The sequence below is a fragment of the Alexandromys fortis genome, unplaced genomic scaffold, assembly GCF_014885135.2.
Source record: "Alexandromys fortis isolate MF-2015 unplaced genomic scaffold, M_Fortis_MF-2015_v1.1 scaffold_97, whole genome shotgun sequence".
Lineage (NCBI taxonomy): Eukaryota > Metazoa > Chordata > Mammalia > Rodentia > Cricetidae > Alexandromys > Alexandromys fortis.
In genome coordinates, this window is record NW_026067981.1 from 6,261,083 (window position 1) to 6,281,665 (window position 20,583).

Consider the following 20,583-nt stretch of genomic DNA (forward strand, 5'->3'; position numbering starts at 1 on the left):
TATTTAGAGCCGGTTCCTTTTTCCTCCTCCACCTCACATGAGGAAAGAGAAAAAGCCAAAACACTATACCCACATTACACTCTTTTAAGATACAAGCTTCATCTCTATTTTTCCAGTCCTCTGATTATCGCGAGCCAAAAAATTAATAAATTCCCTTCCTTCCATAACTGGGTGCCATTGGCATGCTGCCATTACAGAGATAATACTAACACTCACACTTGCACTAAAACCTTTGAGTAAGCAAAATCTACGGGTGGACTGACACTCCGGGCTGGCTGTGGCAAATTCACTCCCTTAACTTACATTTCAAAACAACTCAAAAGAAATAATCTCGCCCTACAAGGAAATGGTTCTGCTTTTAGGAATCTCTAACTCCAAAGCGAGGGAGTTCTAAGAGTCATCCCTCCTCCTTCTGCTGCACATTTGAACTCAAGAGAAAAGCTTAGGGGGAAAGTGGGTGGGCTAAAAGTTTGACCTGGTGTCCCTTTAGTTAAGCAACTCAACCGTCACACAGTAGAACTACAGAATTTCTGAGCGGAAAGAGACTTTCAGGTTAGCTCATCAAGGTCGAGATTCTAAGTTTCTTCCTTTCCAGTTCTTCCACTTTCGTCCAAGCGGGGTGTGCAGGCTCCAGCTCCGCAGCAGGAGAGGGGCAATGAGAATCATCAGAGACAAAGCCACCCAACAAACAGATACTCTCAGGGATTCCCTTAGGAAGAAAGGGGCTCTGGGGAGACCGGCGACAGGACCTATGGAGAAGATACTCAGCCATCACCATATAACACCGTCACATGTTGAGTGAAGGAGGAGCGCCTTGAATCTTATTCTCATATTCAACACATGTTCCTAAATATTGAGAGATCTGATATTGGTTGTTGTTTCTTTTGTTTTAAAAGCAGGGTCCTGCTGTGGAGCCCAGGCTGACCCATCTACCTCCTTTGCATGCATTGCCATGCCTGGCCTAGAATGGGATGTTTAAGAAATTTTTGTATTTAAAGTACAGCTTACTTATGTACAAGTGAAGCACTTAAAATAATCATTATTACCAGATATCTTACGGCTCAGTGGATGTGGCCCTTAAGCATGTTTTTAATTTGGTAGCATCTTTTCTTCTCCTGATCAACATTTTTGCCAAACAAGATAAAGAAATAATCTATGTATTTTAAGACTGTATACATTTGTAGGGATGAGAGGTACAATGGGAATAAGAATGCTTTTATGAACTGAAGAGCACAATGGGTTTGAGTGTGAGAAATGGGTGGAAAGGATTAATAGGATGGAAGAGACCAAGTAGGAATTGAGTTTGGGTCAGTAAATATGGTTGGGACAGGAATGGGGCAGTGAAGTAAGAGTGAAGGGAAGGGACACACATGCAGGTGTCACACAAAAGTGAACGCAGGGACTGGAGCAATGGCTCTGTGGCCTCATCTCTAAGGCACACCAGGCACTCAGCTGGTGTGCAGACAGAGGAGGAGGTTAAAGATGTAACCAGGTCAAAGTCAGTGGACCACATGAATTGGAAGCCAGGGTTTAAGGACAGGTAGCTTGGGCCTATGGAAAATCTTGTATGTGGATTCAAGAGTCCAGGCCTGCTTAGGCAGGGAGTAAAGACTGCTAATTACTTCTGACCAAATGGCACTAGAAGACGTCAGTGGGGATGTTCAAGAGAGGCAAACCGAAGACAGCAACAGCACAGAGTCTGCTGCAGAAGCCTATGGACTACTTCCAGAACTAGGAGGGTGGCAGGGGATAGGGAAAGAAAGACTCTAATAGTTAGTTAGATGTTCCTCACCAATGTTGATTAACAGAGAAGGGGAACAGACAGAGAAGTCTCCCTAAGCTACTTACGCCTCTCTACATGAATTGAAAATTGCCCATGATCATATGAAAACAAACCATTTAAGGAGGTGTAATTTAGCATTCTTGGTGCTAACAAGAGGGTCCTGAGGTTTTGAAAAACTCTGTGCCCATCTTAAATTCATGCCTTTACATCTGATGGATGCCCTAACCTACCCTTCATAGGAAATACCTTCTGCAAAAACTGTTCATACAGAGGAGAAAAGGGTCAAACCAGAGAGTTATTGCTTGAAGCACTTCACAGTGGACTCTCGTGAAACAACTTGCACCCAGCCAGTCTCTTTTCTACTCACTTCCTTGTTTCCCCCAAAGCATCTCCTGATGCTGGGCTTACCAAGATAGGTCATCTACCTACTACCATTCTAGGATGTTACCTCTACACCATTGTAATCCCACTGCTCCGAGCTCGGCTAAAGACGAGAGTTTCATATTTTACACGACTTAAAAATAGACACTAGTTGGAGAAGATAAGGGTGCTGTGGAAACACAGCCAGGGAGCCGATGAACGCTGCCCAGAAAATGTCCTCCATCAAATGAGACACAACCCAGAGCCCAGCTGGGAATTCCATTGCTGCTTTGGGTTTAGGGATTGTTTATTTTTGCTTTTTGGCTCGGATCTTTCATTCCTGTCCTTGTCTCTTCTTGGGTCTCCTCCCTTTTTCTCTTTTTCTCTCTTGGCAGCTGGAACCCTACTCTGTATATGCCCGTGCCCCAGCTTCTAATACCAACATCTAAAAATACATCTTGCTACAACACACCTCGTCTTCTGCAGGTGGCACATTTAAAAACCGACACCAAAGCAACAGATCCTACCACCGCTGTCCTTTGATGCACTGAGCCTGTATATTAAAGACTCAGAAATAAAGCACAATTTATAAGGGGGAAAGCAATACACACAAGTGCCTCTTTCAAGTGGCATCGTCCAGCCTCGTCTTTGCGCTGGGCTTATGTAATCAGACATAATTGTCTACACATGGTTGTTATACTCTGTCTGAAATGATCTCCAGCCCAACGCATGGCATCAAAAAGGTCAATACTGGACATCTCCTTTCCCTGGCCCCATCTAGCCCTGCTCACCACAGTGCAGCAGTTTGGAGGGGAAAAATAAGATGCCAAATAAGAAACGGTTCGACTCATCTCGTACTGAGTCATAAGTACTTCCTTTGCTTTCTTTTTTGTGTATATCTAGTTTTGTCCCCACATCTTATACCTTTTTCGTAGTCTCCTCCTTCATGTGTGCACAAAATTATTTCTGGAAAAGTCTAATACCTCCCAAACATTCAGTGGTACACAGATGCATGGCTTTAACGCCAGACACCCAGTTCCTGCCTTCACTGACTCCCTTTGAGAGCACATGTACCACATGGAACCCTGTGCTCCCCTAGGCAGACTTCCTAGGAAGGCGCCACCAATGCAATGATAACAATGGGAGGAATCTCTTCCCTGAACTTTTCCAGAAAATGACATGACTGTTCAAAGCATGTTCAACAAGACAGGCTGGCCTTTCCTTTCTTCCCAAAGAGAGGTCAACAGTTAGGCTACTGAACTCGGAAGAGATTCTGCCTAAAGGTATGAGAAAGAATACTTGCTGGGTGGTGGTGGCGCACACCTTTAATCCCAGCACTCAGGTAGCAGAGGCAGGAGAATCTCTGAGTTCAAAGTCAGCCTGCTCTACAAAGCAAGTTCCAGGACATCCAGGACTGTTATACAGAGAAACTCAACCTTGAAACCCCCATCCCCAAAAGGATTCTTAACTGTAATCAACAATATATGCACCCCACCCGATTTTTTTTATTACCTAATGACAGGCTCCCTGCTACCATATTTTTACCAAGCTGTTAGTCAATCCATGTCTGAGGCTCTCTATTGGTGGGAGACCTTGACCGTCACAAAGGCTAGTTCGGACCTATTATCGTGGGTACTTGGAATCCATTTCCCTGGTGCTTCTACTCAGTAAACTTGTCCTGATGAAGCCGATCCCTCTCTGTGAGAGCAGCATTAAACTTGTTGCACATTACCCATACTTTCTCTTCTATGGGCTAAGAATTCCTCTTCTTTACGTGTGAGTAGTTTGTGTATGTGCTTGTGTGGGTGTGTGCACGGGTGCATGTGAGTGAGTGTACACGTGTTGTATGTGCATGCTGAGGTCAGTGGTTGAAGTCTGCTATCTTCCTTGACTGTGCTCCACTTCACGTCTTAAGACTGGGTCTCTCTCACTAGGCTCTGTCGCTAAGGAGCTGTAGGGATCTGCCTGCCTCTGCCGCCCTAGTGATGGGTTTAAGGATGTGCTGTCAGGTGACTTTTTACATGGCTGCTACGGGTCCAGCTTAGGTGTTCACGTTTGCAAAGCAGGCACTCGATCAATGAAGCTATCAGCCCCGCCATTCCTCGTTTTAAAAGAACTATTCTTCATCTGATGCGCTCTTCTCTTGATTCCTTCCAGATCTGCCATAATTGGGTAGAACGAGACTCAACGCAGAGTTGAAGAGGCCATCCCCCATGTCCTTGTAGACATTATGTCTCAATTAGAACAGACTGAGATCGCATTATTAAATCAGGACTGCATTGCCTTCCTTCCACTCCTAACTTACTTTAATCACGACGACAAACAATAACAATGACTCTCATCAACCAACCACAGCTCTGCTTTCTTTCAGCAGTTCCAAGCCAATCATCCCACCGGAGCCTCCCGCGACCCCTAAAAGACTGGAAATCACCCCTGATCCAAAGGACAGCCTCCTTTTCCAGGCTTCCCTCATGTCCCAGCCTGCTGTCATCGCTGCTGAGATAGCAGACGATTGATCTGAGGAATCAAGTTGGATTGCTGTCCCAAATCTACACTCGGTTCTCCTTGTGTCTGTCTGATCGATTTCACTCTGTGCGACATAGCTTGTCGCTATGAATTTTCATGCTAGTCAGGAGCCGCCAGCGCACCCAAGAACAAGTGGAAGATGGTCACACCCCCTCCCTGTCCCTTGAACATACTAGGCCTTTGTGTCGATCCTTGAAAATCATCTATCGGCAGATTTGGGGGAAAAAAAGGTATTTTATTTTTATGGCCACAAACCTGGCCGCAATGGATCTGGGCCACTGGTTTTCCTCTCCAGATGCCCTGGTCTCAGACTGTGGTGACATTTCCTACCACTGTTATACTAGGTGTCACCTGTTTAGCAGCTCCTCTCAGCTGAACGCATGTGGCCGCAGGTGCCACGCAAACGCTGATTGTGTCTGACAGCCCTAGACGCCAGCTGCCTGCATGAAGCCTGCCCAATCGCCACTTTTTTTCATGGGGTGGATGCTGCCGATGGCATGACCGATGCAGAAACAAGAAACTAGGTGACTGCAGAGCGAAGACAGGCCCTACTAAGTGGCATTCTGGGCCCTGTGGCTTTGAAATAATTGGCAGTGATAGAATAGAAACAAAGGGTTCGGGGAGCCTTGTTTGCTTACACTGATGCCCTGCGGACTGTACATCTGACTGGCTGCGAGTCCGTCACTGTATCCTCCTGTCTGGCTGATAACATGGCGAAGGGTATCCACCTAGACAGAGAAACAACAACAGAGAAGCAATTAGTCGGGGCGGGGGGGGGGGATGTAGCGCATCATCGTCTCACAGGCTACTGATGTGGCATCCCACATTAAAGCAATCATTATGGAGATACTCTTCCTGGGGGGAGAGTCTATGAGGAAGAGGCCAGGACTCTCCCTCATGACAAACTCATTCATATTTCGGAGTTCAGTGAAACAGTAAAAGCAAACTTGGGTTCCCCAAACTGAGACAGATTGCGGAGCTGTGTGAAGTGACAGGGACTGTGGTGCTAGAGGGGGTGGAGGGGAGAGGACGGAGATGTTCCCCCCACTGCCACTTCTCTTCCCTATAGATCATCCCATGCAACTTGTAGGAGAGCCAAGGTTCCATTTAATCTGGGGCAGCCGTGTCACATGTCACAGGAGACTGAGATAAAGACCCAGGGTTTTTTTTGTTGTTTGTTTTGTTTTTTTGTTTGTTTGCTTTTTTTTGTTTTTGTTTTTAAATCAAGGATATAGAGGATGGTAAGTCGTTTGGTCACATGACCAAAGTCTGCCTGTATCACCTCAAATTTGTTTTCAGGCAGTGCTTCCTGCGCAAGGGGCTGAGTCACCAGCCAGCTGTCTATTCCAGGCACGTAATGCTTTCTGTCCCATGCGCCGGATAGGACACATGGGTAGCTGTGGCTCATATCTTCCCAAGTCATTGTGACCCAGAGCATACGACTTCACCCTCTCGCGTCACACTTCATGCTGAGATAGCAGGATGGCCTCCCGAGGTATCTGTCTTGAAGGCGGATAGTTTTCCTAAGTAGCACTGAGGTTTTTACACATGACTGATTTTTGGTTCCCAATATGGTCTTATCATCAGACACTCGAGTCCATTGACCTCAAGGGTGACTAAGCGTATGTGTTTAGTCAAGCTGGCTTGGTCATTTTAAAGTTTAAAATGAAAACAGGAGATCTCAGGGCATTTGCCTGACCACTGATGACTTCTTTATGTTAGCCAAGCCTGGAGATGGGAAACCAGCAGATGAGAAGGAGACTCGGAAGAGAGAGCGGGCTGAAAATCCTTTCCCCTTGAAGAAAAATGAAGATGTCAGTCCCACCTGCCTCACAGGCCTCCTTCACCCCATTCTGCACTTCCTCTTTTCCTGCCTTCCTAGAGTGACTGACAAGCCAGAGCCAAACATACTCACAAAGCATGGACATGCTCCCCTACGGTAATGGTTGTATTTTCTATTTTGTTTTGTTTGATTTGGTTTGGTTGCTGTGTATCTGCCTGTCCCTTCCTTTCTGTTTGGCTCCTCTCTGTCTGGACAGAAGCAGGAAGCTGATACACCTGAAGGCTCTTGGACACTCCTGAGTTCACCTGGTGGCATATTGGCTGGGTCCCTACCTGTGATTGCACGTTGGCTCCAACCTGGGCCCCTTGGTAAGAATCCCCATTGAGTGACTGCACGCTCATGAACAAATCTCCAGAGTTTGACATGTTAAAAGAACTGGAAGAACCTGGAAAGGAAAGAGTGAGGCACCTGAATCACAGAAAGAAAAAGGCTTGACCCCGCAACCAACAGCCAAGAGGAGTAGGACATGCAAAGCAACCCCCCCAAATCAAATGTAAGACAACAACGACAACCACAGAGCCTGGTTAGTAGCATGAAGAACAGAGCAAGCAAGAGGGTGCACACTGTCGCTGTTACATGAAGCTACCCCTCACTACAAGTTGTCATCGAGACCGCTTTCTGCTAGCAACTGGAAGCTGAGAAAGGGAAGTTGAATTCTTCTCGTGTAGTCTATGTAAGATTTCGCTTTCATGGCTCTCATGTTCTAGGCTTGGCCAGGAAGTCAATAAGACAGAGATTGTGGCCAATGGTATGGGCTGACCAGTGATATTTCCGCCGCCATAACTAAGCATCAGGACACCTTTTGTGGATTCTACATATGCTTTGCTGACCCCATCTCCTCACACAGGGGCAGCACACAGGAGCGTGCACAGACGCAATGTCTCCCGAAGTCTCCTGATACTCTCAGTTTCTAGAAATAAGGGAAACTTCCTTACTATGTGGAAAGCACAAAGATTTCAAGATTATGTGAGAACGGCCCATTCTTCCTATCAGTTGCCAGAATTCAGAAAGATGAAGCAGAACACTAGGCCAAGAATTTCAAGCATGCATGAGATGCTTCTAGTGGTTTTTAAAGTGGGTCTCCAGAACGGGGGGTCAGCCATGGGCTTTTACCTCCCAGAGATGGAAGTCCCATGTGGTTGGCTTTAGATCCTTCCATAGTCTCCTATGGGGTGAACCTAGCCCAAGCTCACCCTGAACACCAGGGCTTATGAAGCTAATTGGAGCTCTGAAGTCATCGTGCAATGCAAAGGAAAGAAAGCTCAACGTGCAAGGTTTAGTTAAAAACATGACATTAGCCTGGCAAAGGAGAGACCTCAGGGACCCAGGTCAGTTGCTCCATGTGACTTCTAAGCCTGTGCTCTTGTGTGAGTCTTCTGGCAGCCACCACCAATGGGGAGTCACCTAGCAATGAGTCATGCCCCCCATCTGATGCATTCTGTCTCTTCTCCCAAGACAGGGATGTAAACCCTGCAAGTTACAAGTCTGTCCACAGCTAAGCAGAGGAGAAGAGGAGAAGGCCTTTCCTTTTCCCTCGGAGAACCGTCACTTAACAACGTGTTCTCCTCTCTGCCCCAGTAACTGATACACAACTGTATACTGTGTCATTACACGTTGATACACGACTGTATACTGTGTCATCACACACTGATATACGACTGTATACTGTGTCATTACAGGTTGATGCATGACTGTATACTGTGTCATCACACACCGATACACGACTGTATACTGTGTTATCACATGTTGATACACGACTGTATACTGTGTCATCACACACTGATATACGACTGTATACTGTGTCATTACAGGTTGATACATGACTGTATACTGTGTCATCACACGTTGATACACGAATGTATACTGTGTCATCACATGTCTGCAACAAGAGCCATTTAGGAGAACCAGGCATTTGTAATCTTGGGGACAACCACCAGTTAAGAACTATCTCCATTTTTCTTAGTTCTGGGGAGTGTGCATCTTCATACATGAAGCTGCGCGACTGTATTTCTATAAAAACTGATGCTGCCTCTAGCCTTCTTCTCATTTCTGCTTTTCTATGCAAAGGGAATGGCTATCTTCATGGTTGAGAGAGAACTTAAATATTAACAAAAGGACTGTGTCTCGTCTGGCACATATTTCTTTCTGTAGCTTATCGAAACGGAACTAGAAACACTGGATCTTAGCAAAACAGGAATAAGATCTCATCATGTGGGAAGATTTGGCCTGTAAACTTCCCTCCATTAATACGACACACTATATTTGAACCCATCTTCCCCAGCTATGGAAGAAGCAACATGTATTGTAGATCAAACTCTTACGGCTGTATAGCATACCCAGGCACTGACAGACAAGTTGTGACCCCATTAGATAAAGTTTGTAATCATAGAGACATGGCCTAAGCAATAAAGTCATTGCAATATAAAGGTCTTGTCCAGTAACTTATTGGAACCAAGAACGTACACAATAGCCATATTTATGTCATCAGATTTCCCATGCTTCTTAGCTCCAAAGTGATGAGTCTGCAGCCCAGGTATTTTATTTCTTTCCCACTCTCAGATACCATGTAACAATCACACATGCTGTATGCCCGGTTGAGGGTTTATTGGTAACCATTACATAACCTGTGCCATGGGAGAAATCCCCAAAGGGCTACACTGATGCCAAGGAGCATGGCGTCCATAGAAGCATGCAGACATGGAGTATGCTTTATTTACAAGATGTACACTGCAATTGACATAGATGATTTAAAAAAATATATATGTGCATAGATAAATTGTAAATACGCCTGGCTGTGTAATATACACAGGGATAAACATGCGCATACAAATGTACTTCTTGTACAAATGCATTTGTGTCAGAGCAGTAATTGTAGAAATCGTCCCTCGTGCTCTTGCCTGTGCTGTTTCAGCATTTCATGGTCTCTGTACACAGGTATGGCACTGTCGTGGCTCTCTGGTGAGAATCTAGAGGCAGTGATGGAGTGGATGAAAGGGACCAAGTATGTCTAGTGCCACAGTAAAGTCTACACAAGTCCCAGAGTATGGTGGTGTGCTCTTCACCCGGCACTGAAGGGTGGGAATAAATGGCTTCTTGAATGGAGAGCCTCCTGAGAAGCACATCCTTCCCGGACAGTGAATGGGCTTTCTTGGAAGTGCTGTGGAATTCCCAAAGAGTGGCTGCGTATTACCGGGCTTGCTGAGATCACCCAGCCACTTTATCTGCAGGCTGCGGGGAGTAATTAGCAAAGACTAGAAGCACACTTCAAGATGTGCTGGCAGTGAGAAGGTCCTGAATTTGACTTAGGAATGAAGGCAAGTGTACACACACAGATCCTTGAGGTGTGTGCAGACTGACATCTGCACTTAATTAGACAGAGAAGAAATAAAGGATCACCCAGGATTCTAAGGCGCTTGCTTGGGCAAGCAGTATGACATGAAAATGTGCGAGCATCCATTTTCATAAGGCAAGTTCCTGAAGATAGTATTTTCACTTCGAATCATCTTTAGGAGTCTAAAGCTTGTTCAGAAAAACTAAACAAACAAACAAAGCCCAAATGTGCAATAAAACCCAACTAACTTAATAATAAAATATAACTTAAACCCAGAGCATGGTTTCCCATTCTTGACAATGTAGGCTGGATAATCCTTTGCTGTGGGGAATATCTTATGCCTTGTGGGATGGCTAAGTGGCTCTTCATTTCTATCTATTCATGTCAGTAACGCCCTTTAAAACGATGACAACGAAAACCATCTCCAGATACTACTGAATGTCCCCTAGGCTACATACTAACCCCTAGTTGAGAAACAATGACCCACAACAAAGGGTATATGTCTTAAGAAACTCAAAATGTCTGAAAGTATGAGCTTATGGCTCCTATTTGAGTATATATATATATTTATGAAGCAGCTACCTGGCAAATATTGCTTTAATTTATGTCGTCTAAAAACAACATGTTTCCCGTGGATGAGGTGATTGGCCTGACTCAGCCAGACCTCCATGTCATCTGAGAGGACAGAGGACAGATCTTATTACTAGATATAAACCTAATCACATCTCACTGTTGCTTCCATGAAAGCATTTGCCCTTTTCTGAGTCTTCAGTTCATGCTTTCATAGTCTTTTCAAACATGGGAAAAGGAGAGCTCATTACTTAGGGTTTTTCTGGTTGTGTTATACCCAAGGCTTTTGACAGTGATGTCAATTGGTCCTCTCGCTCCCTGCACCCTCGCTCTCAACTGTTTTCCTTTCATTCTTCCCCATCGCTGCCTGGGTTTTGCCCACCTCTGCTAGAAGACACAGTAACATCTGCTGAAAGTCTCTCTACACTTGCAAATCCCCTGGCAGAACCTAGCTCTAAGTGATTTTTATGATGCGGGGCTACAGGAAAGGAGGCAAATTCTACTGAAGAAATGGGGCTATGTAAGTGTGGTCTCGCTAACCAACCCGAGTGCTCTTCCTCACACAAAAGCCAGGGGAAGGAAGGGGATTTATTTGCAGTATTGTCTTTCATGCAGTGGAAATGAGTATGTAAAATAAGCAAAGATGCTGGGAGAATTTCCATTTCCAGACTGAGAACATAAAACTGTCCTGGGTGCCAAAATCCAGGACTTCAAAACCTACCCAAATACCTTTTCATATATTAGCCTCTTATTTACAATCTCTTTCCATTACCGTTTCTCCTTTGAAATTACCGAAGAGCCGGCACACGATATAATAAACACTCTATGTAAAAGTTTGAGCACTTTATCCTCCAATCTATGCCATGATTTAGGCTGTTAAAAGCTGAAGAAAATACAGGAAAGCCCATTTATACCTTTTCCTGTTAGGACACCTATCTTCTAGAATTCCAGGCTATTACACATCTACAATAGTGTTTCCTTTGGTCTCTGTATTAGAAAGAGAACACTACAAAGGGTTCCTCTGTAAATTATTTCCAACAACTTAGGCACAACTGGAAGCCTTAGCGCAAGTTTTCCATAATAATGTCCTTTGTGCTGAGAATAGTCCTACGAAGTTTAAGTCACCAGAAAATTCCTTAGGAAACTGTAATCAGAATGACATTCTATAAGAGCCAACATAATTCTTAAACACAGAGTGGGGGTTAAAATGCTTACTTTTCTCTTTTTAAGGGCTTTAGGAAAGAAAAATAGTTATGGATTTAGTAATGAAGGGAGCCCACAGGGCCCTTCTAAGGACTAGTCATAAATCACACGAAGCCATCTGTGATGCAGATAGAGCAGGGACAGGGGAAAAAAAGTCATTTTGATATCTGTTTTGCATTATGATAACCTCTGCAGGAGTGTTGAGTGCATTTTTGCTAATATTGACAGAATTATACTTCTTCCAAAGAGATAAGTGAGACTGCCTGCCTAGCGTTGCAGCTCGCCTTGTGATGCCTGGTATGAAATCTTTAATAATCGACCAGATAGGAAAGGAGGAAACTCTGGTTATTGAACCTCTTAGCCTGGATCCTTTATCAATCACACCATGACGAGGAAGAAGAACACTGGCCAACAACAACAACAACAACAAAACCAACAGAACTGTCAAAATAAGTGTGTTCTTCGGGGTCACCTGGCCTGCATGTCTGAGAAACATTAAACTGGATCACATTAGTCAGTGTTGTATGATGGGAAGGGTTACAAAGCCAAGGGCTCTCTTCATGTGTGATTCCAATTAAACAAAAGAAGATCTCGGTAGTATATAGCCCAGGGACTTTGGAGAACCTGATGCTAACAAATTAGTTCAAGGAGAGGCTCACAGAAGAAGGGAGTGGAGCCCTAAAGGTAGCCAGTTAAAAAGGTGGCAAAGGGCAGAAAGAAGCCCTTTGGGGCTACACTGTGAGGTTAAAGTCATGATATACTCAAAGAAATCCCAGAAACCCCAGATTTGCAACCATATTATGATGCGATCCAATTAGGTTTGCTAGTATTGGTATGATCAGACTTAGAAGTGCATTACACATTCCAAATACATATATTTCATCTGTTATGGAGAAGGATGACTGATACTAAACATATTTAATACGGAAATGTCTGTGTTCCCTTTATCCACTCCAGCAGAAGTCCCAACATGCTTTCTACAGCATGCAAGCATGAAGGTTATATTTCCTATATTACTGACTTTTACTGGCATCATGGAAATTCAGAAGTGATGGGGGCATTTCCCATATGTACTTCTAGGTCAGGCTAAAGTCTACATTTAATGGTACAATGCATGTTTGCGGAAATAAAACTTAGACCCAGGGTAAATGATTGAAATTATAATATGAACACTCAAGTCTGAAAGGTCTGAATTAACAGCTTGCAATTTTCCCGATAGTTTTCATAAAGAAAGCCAATAAAACAAAACAATAGAGAATAATATCTCTAAACAGCATCGAGGAAATACTGTAGCCTGGCTCTGCATTAGAATTTGCTAATGAGATCTTTGCTAGAAGCGCAGACATTCCTTCACAGAATGAACGCCAGCAGAAGACCCAGACATTATACTACGGGGACAGCAAGGTAAACGAGGACAGAAACATCATATGAGAACCCAAAGGAACAGCCTCTAAGCATTAAGTTTGATCCGGGAGTTTAGAGGACTCATTAAAGCCAAACAATGTACCTCCATTCTAAGGTAAACAAACGCATTACAACGTAAACCTGGAGACAGCCCCATCTCACAAACATATCACCCTTTTGATCTGACAACAAAACCCAAAAGTGTCACTAACAACAAATAATAATTGAATGTATAAATCGATGAACCAAAAAATTGTAAGAATTAAAGTCTCAAAGTAGGAAAAACAAATATACAAATGGAGAACAATCCCCCCGAATCAAAGAAGAAACTAACCCGCTGAGTTGGGAGTGGAGGGCGAGTTAGCTTGGCTTCCGTGGGCTGACACATTGGTGGCAGTGACAGCCGTTTTGGCAGCATAAATATTGGCTTCCTCTTGAAATTTACCTATGTTCTTCTTGTACCGGATCCGCTTATTTCCAAACCAGTTTGATACCTGGAGTGGTAGGAGAGATGGCAGAATTAGTTTACCCTTCAGAAGACACTGCAGAGAAACGGAAGAGTCTGGGAAGGGCTGGGAGGGCTGGAATACTCTGACCTCACTTATGGCTTTTGTACTATTAGTTAAAAGCACGGAAGTAAAGTTAGCTCCTCAAAAAAAGCAATGACCTACTACGGGTTCTCTAAAATCCCACAAGAGCGCTATGATAGCTACTGTCCTATGGAAGATTTGATCGCTCAAGCTGGGACTCTTCAACTTAGAATTTTCAATTTGCTTATTTCCTAACTTATGACATTTAAATAAACACTTATTTTGTTTATGTTTGCTCTTTTTCAAAGCAATGCTAAAGCTGTCATTGTACAATCAAAATACAGACTTTTAAAATGTTCACATAAATCTATACCAGTATATGGATGCTTCTATGCATACACTAAGTTGAAATTTTTATCAGTTAAATGATCTTACTATAAACTTTGATTCTTAGCTGTATTGTGCTATAGACTTTATCAATATAGTTTCTCTCATCGCCTTACACAAAGTTTGGCCTTATGTATGGAACAAAAGAAGCCAAGCAATTGATGCATACAATTAATTATTACTTTGAAATCCTGCTTTCAAATGTTAAAACCGATGAACACAATAAACCTAATTTACTTTCTTTTGTTCAGCTATTTCCTTCCTATGGCTTGGAGCAGCTGTCTTGGCTCAAGTGGGTACTTCTTCCCCATTTTTACAAAGACTTCTACAAGAAAGGAGTCAGGGCATACGCTGACATTTATCCCCCCAAGTTCTGCCTCGGGGAGAGACATCTAATAACACCTTACATTTCAATGTGATTTTGGACCACAGGATTGTGGCTTTTATCTAATTACAAAACAAACTCTGAAAACTGATGAGGGAAGAGCAAATTGATCACACATGTAACAAACATACCTTATATAGAATTCATAGTCAACCTTCCATCAACAATGGCAGATAAAGAAACTGTAACGTAAAACCATCTTATTTTTGAATGCATTCACAAAGCTAACACATCTTATCCGACTAGCTAACAGTCAAAGGCCTACGTGGCTCACACTGCAGCAGAAAGGCCAATCTTCATTATGAAAATCAAACTAAACCAGTGCAATATTAGCAAACAAGAGAGAAAAAAAGTCAATACTAAACTGCTTTATTTGTTGCAGATGCAGAAAAGCAGAGCTAAACTGGAGGAGGAAGGGCGCTTCTGAGTACGACTCAAGGCCGTGCCAAGTCTACCTGCACTCTAAAATTCAAATTCCTCTTCATCTAAGTTTCACTGTTCATATGAATCAATCACAATTATCATTGCTTATTGGTTTCTATGTGTAATGGGGGGGTGTGGAGAAAGGGGTTGGGGCGTATTTCAAAAGCAACTGGAGAAAAGAGGGAAAGATGAAGGTGGTTTAGAAGGACCTTCCAGGAAGAAAGAAATGACCCAAGTCCAGGGCTGTGTTTTGCAAAAGACTTCCTGTTTCCATTAGAAGAGGCCTTATTTGGAAGAGGTTAGGCAGACTCAGGCATTTCCTACAGTGTCTACATAGCGCTATCATCTATCTCAGATAATATGTAGAGTCGGTGTTTCATTAATTAATACTCAACTGTCATAGACTAACGGCCTAATATGTGTCAGGCACTAGGGATGCATACGGATGAGATAGCATGAGTCAGCCAATACAGAAAGAATAATAGGCTTTGTGGGAAGTGTCTGATTTACATCTCAAGCACGTTATGTTTCAAGAGCCTATGGGCAGAGCCATGGCAAAATCCAGGGGGAAGTGATATACAGGAGTTTAGTGTTCCGGGACAAAGGCCCCATCTGGATATTCAAATGCAGTTACATTTGTAGCTGGGAGTGCGTGGAATGGTGCTTTTCTGAGTTAAGTATTCACAGATGGATTGTGAAAACAGATTCCAGGCCCTAGTCTCAAAGATTCGGATGCAGGGTTGGTATAAGACTCAAGGGGCTGTGTTTCTCGCAGCTCACAGGTGATATCTTCCTGCTGTTGGGGCCTAAGGACCACACTCTTGTGGAATATTAATTTAATGATGCAAAGATGTGTCATGTTCTTTTATGTTGCATTTGTTTAACTCTGTGGAGCCGTGTGACTTTGCCTGTCTAAAACACTTGATTGGCCTAATAAAGAGCCGAATGGTCAATAGCTAGACAGAAGAGAGATAAGCAGGGCTCCAGGCAGAGAGAATAAATTGAAGAAGTAAGGTGAGGCATGAGAAAAAGAGGAGAGAAGAATGCCAGGGGCCATCCACTCAGCCACACAGCCAGCCACAGAGTAAGAAGTACAGAAAGGTATATAGAATAGAGAAAAGTAGAAGTTTAGAACCAAAAGGTAGATGGATAATTTAAGTTAAGGAACGCTGGCTAAAAATAAGCCAAGCTACAGCTGGTATTCATAAGTAAGAATAAGTCTCTGTGTATTTATTTGGGAGCTGGGTAGTGAGCCCCCAAAGAACAACAACAATAACAACAAAAACTATAGCATACTCAGAATAGCACTCACATGGACGGAAGGGCCTTTGGGGATCCCAAGGAGAAGATGGTCATTGGAGGCATTTCAGAGGGATTTAGGTAGATGTGCCTACTTTTGTTGGGGGGTCATGAGAGTAACCAATAGCTTTTCAGTACATGTCACAAGAAGTAGTGACTGAAAATGGATGATTAAGGTCCACTGAGTGAATCATGTACTGATAAAAGCTAAGAAAAGAAATGAGTGGACTTCAAAAGATGGAGTGGGTATGGCTCAGGGGAAAAGAGGACGGCCAGAAATAAGGGTACCAAGAAACCAAAAATGGTTAGATGGACCCCATGAGTCTAATGCTAAAAAGAGTGGTTACTGAGCTTCCACCTCATAAAGAAACTTAATACTTCACTAAATCTGAGAAGCAGGTAGACCTTTAACATATATGTTCCAATCAGCCATGATCAGTAAGTGGTGTAATGAAAACCCTTCAAAAGTAAGAGTGAATCCCCTAGAATATCACATTGACCATTGTCTACAAAGAATATTCTACAAATGGTATCATGTAGTTTCCCACCAGGATTTGCTTGATAATGTGGAGCAGCTTAGCCTGACTAGTGTTATTGTTATTGTGGTGGTAGTTGTGTGCGTGTGTGTGTGTGCGCGTGTGTGTGAGAGAGAGGGAGGGAGAGAGGGAGGGAGGGAAGGAAGGATGCACAGAGAGAGATGGCCTTAGGATAGCTGGGAGAAAGAGAAAGGAGATAGAGCATCTAAATAAGTATTTTGGTGAACAAAGAATTCAGCACTTGAGTTTCCACAATGAAGAATGTAGAGGTTGCTAGAGCAGGGGGGACCATTAGCTGTGATCTTGATTGCCTCCAGAAAGGTTCCTTCCTTCTTTATAGATAAATTTAAAATTTGGAATCTGGAATCACAAACTTCAGATTTAGTCCCTGGAATGGTTTAACTCTACCTTGGAAGTAGAGGAATAAAAACTTACTGATCTGTGACTTAGTGGTATGGTTCATGCCTTAAAACCATTTCTCATGTATTCCACTAGTAGCAAGGTTATCATTTCTTCCCCTCCCCCCACTGCATTACAATAGACAAGAAGTCTAAATCTAGACAAAAACGCTAACATCCCTAGAAAAACATTTAGGTTAGGCTACTTGAGTTTCAATACCTGGCTCCTATTTTCCTTATTTGCTAAGACTGGAAATGACCTTCGGCTAGGTCAGAGAAGCCACACTGAAAGCCTGGGTTAAAAGGTCTATATTCATTCTATCTTACCTAAGCAGATGTTTCCAATAGACTGTCCGCTATTGTAAGGAAGTCTACTTCTCAAATTTAAGGGAGTATACTATTTTTCTTATACATTTTTTATTCTGTGGCAAAGGTCCAATAATAATATTGCTTGCTTTTCTTTTCACATTAATGTTAGCGATTCTACGTCTACATAATTTTTGTATTACATATCTTTCCAAGTCAGTAGGCATCTGTTACAGTTAATGCATGTTGGAAGAAGGGGGCACTCAGTGACATTTCGTGAAACCATTCCAATATCATCACAGTGGCATGCTAAATTCTTTCTCCCAATCGGTTGTTAGGTGTAGAGTCGGAACATCCTAAGAAAGCCTTCACAATTCTTTCATTCAAATAGCTCCATTCACTTACTCTTATTAAAGTTCCTAGGTCGGGAGGAAAATGAGAAGGAATTGCCTAAGTTGGAAGAAACAGCATAGAAGGTGCAGGTACTCTGTAAGAAATGTTATCCATCCTGTGGTTTGAAAGAAAATAGCCCCCAATGGCAGCAGCAGTATTAGGAGGAATGGCTTTGTTGGAGTGGGTGTGGCTTTGTAGGAGGAAGTGTGTCACTGTGGGGGTGAATTCTCCTTTGCTCACTCTGTGCTCAGTGTGGTAGACAGTGCACTTTGTGTTGCCTGCAGATCCAGATGGAGACCTCTAGCTTTTATGTCTGCCTGAATGCTGCCTTGCTCCCCACTATGACAATGGGCTAAACCTCTGAAGCTGTAAGCCACCCCAATTAAATGCTTTCTTTGATAAGAGTTGCTGTGGTCATTGCGTCTCTTCACAGAAATAGGAACCCTAAGACACCCATCCAGAGGGAGCCTGTTCCTCTTTTTGTACTGTTTTCTAATTTTTCTCTTCTTCTGTTTTTTTTTTTTTTTTTTTTTTTTTTGATTTCTTGACTTAACTGGAAACGGTCTCACAAGCATTAAGAACTTACCTTGTCCTTTGAAGGCTTTCACTGGTGGATTGTACAAAACCTGAACGTCCAATAAAAACCTCCAAGACCCTGCCATGAGGCTCCATCAGACCAGACTACAAGCTGGCTCATCAAGGGTTTCCTCACCTGGGAGACTGTGATGCCACACTTCTTGGCTAACTCCTCTTTGGCTTCCTCACTGGGGTAAGGGTTGCTGAGATGGGAATAGAAATATTCGTTCAGAATTTCTGTGGCCTGCTTGTTGAAATTCCGTCTCTTCCGCCTTCATCAGGAGAAATGGAGAGGGAGGAGAAAGAAGGCTGTTAGAGGAACAGAATAAGGTCGGCTTCTAGAAGATACATCTTTGAGCAAAGGGAGAGTTCAAGGAAATCTGCAAAAGGGGGCTGGATGCTCAAACCACTAATCACGATTCCTCTGTATTTCACACACTGGAGAAGAGAACCAGGCACATTTATATACTCAGGTCACCTTGGGTTTGAATCCTAGACCAGCTACACATCACCTGGCTGTCTGCGGAGGTTCTCCCTAAGCATCCGCTTCTGTAACTGAATGAAAAAAAGCTCCTGGGTAGCATATGAGGACCATACAGAGGGAGAACTCAGTGGAACATCTGGCACCAGACAAACTCCAGACTCAGGGGTTATACTCTAGGCCTTTCCTTCGCAGGAATGAACTCAAGCCATTCACCCCACCTGCGAGGTAGATGGGGTTACTCCTATTCAAAGATGAAGTAGCATGTTCTAATTCACGCAGCAGGCATGCTACGGAGACAGTTCAGGTCTGCCTGGCATCAGAACCAGGCTCTTTGGTCTATACACGTTGCCTCCTGGCAGCGACACCGAGGCTCTGTAGCCCCGGGTTAAAAATAAGCTGTCATTTTCTCTCCATTCTGTCCCCATGCAAATGCGTCCAACAGTTTACAAAGCCATCTGGGGAAGAGGGCAAGAAGCCGGCTGGGGTCAACCCCCTGACTATCTGACCTCCCTCAAACAGAGAGAGAGATGGCATTTCTTCAGCAGGAACAGCTGCTAAATGGTAAAAACAAAAGCTCACAGAATTCTTCCTCATACACAGGTTGCCAAAAGGAAGAAGACCATTTTTCTTTTCATAAAAGTACTTTTCTGCCTTAAAAAGAAGAACTAATTGAACAACTTTCAAGGGAGAATCACTTTATTGCTTTCTTACTGCTAAGGCCTGTGGGTAGTTGGACAGTCTCCTGGAGGACTCTGGGCTCTCTGCAGACCCGGTTTTCCCTCTTTGAAGTGGGTAAAGCCTTCATCTTTAAATTCCCTTTATTAGCATATTTACCTGCCTTGCCTTTGTCAAAGCTGTTCCTTAAGGAAAAGAATTCCAGAACATACCTGGTTATACCAGGGCACGGTCTTCCAAATTTAGCCAACAGAAAGCACTGGTGGCCTCGCTAGACTGGAAACTCAGCTAATACTGTATTTTCAGGGTCCCTCTTGGATTAATTAACACAATCACATCCCTGATTTTACCGGATGAACACCATCTGCCCACAGGTATCAACCACATCTGTCCAGATGATGCCAAGCCCAAGTCACTCTCCCAAATCACGCTGAGTTTCTGGGTCATCCGGCATCAGAAACTGGACAGATTGGATGGAACAGCCCCAAGATAAAGGAGATATATGTGGAAAGTCCTTGACTAATGGAAATTCAAAGAAGGTGGCCTAGTGGTTAAGGTGCCTTCTCTTGGTTTGCCTTCCAAAACCCTCTCTCTGTCTTTCTTACAGATTGTTGTTTTAGGCCTGGCTATCTGGACCTGGAATGCTTCTGAGGCTGGGAGAACCCCCAATCCTTCATCCCATTATTTGTAATTAGCATTACAGTGTATTTTTTGGGACTCTTCCAACTGAGCTCAAAGGAAACCTCTCAGGAACGGGCTTGTGGTGTGGGGATGGTGCAGACAGCTGTTGCTGGCTCTCCAGGTGTCATCGTAACGTGCCACCATCCCTCGGTGGTCTGGTCTACTCGGATGGACTGGCTTATCACTTCTCTCAGGAGCTGTCTTAATCTGTCTCAGAAATCCAGTGATCTGGATTTTTTTTAGTGCTTCAGGCAACGTAGTGAAAATAACTCGTGTCTGAAGGTAAGGTTGAGAGTGGAGACAACTGCTTTCCTTGCTTTTGTGGGACTGGCTCGTAGGCCAACATGTGAGATCTCCATGCAGTCAGAAGCAGTGATCGCCGAGGATTGTGTGTGGGGGTGGGTGGGGTACAGTGTATAGGCAGTTTGCCTGCACATGTCTATGTGTATGTATGCGTATTGCCAGAAGAGGGTATCAGATCTCCTCTTCC

The 20,583-nt window shown here is 43.6% G+C and overlaps 1 protein-coding gene across 4 annotated transcripts in view; it reads right to left on the reverse strand.

The window, feature by feature from the left end:
- Pbx1 (PBX homeobox 1) overlaps positions 1 to 20,583 on the reverse strand; it is a 309,373-nt gene that overhangs the window by 53,497 nt on the left and 235,293 nt on the right. For 2 of the 4 annotated variants that reach the window (XM_050158324.1, XM_050158323.1), the window contains exons 5-8: positions 18,390 to 18,525; positions 13,355 to 13,514; positions 6,785 to 6,897; positions 5,308 to 5,397 (exon numbers count right to left, since the gene is read on the reverse strand). In XM_050158324.1, coding sequence (XP_050014281.1) covers positions 5,308 to 5,397; positions 6,785 to 6,897; positions 13,355 to 13,514; positions 18,390 to 18,525 — 499 coding nt within the window. The remainder of the gene's footprint in view (positions 1 to 5,307; positions 5,398 to 6,784; positions 6,898 to 13,354; positions 13,515 to 18,389; positions 18,526 to 20,583) is intronic. The other 2 variants (XM_050158326.1, XM_050158325.1) reach the window with 1 other exon arrangement.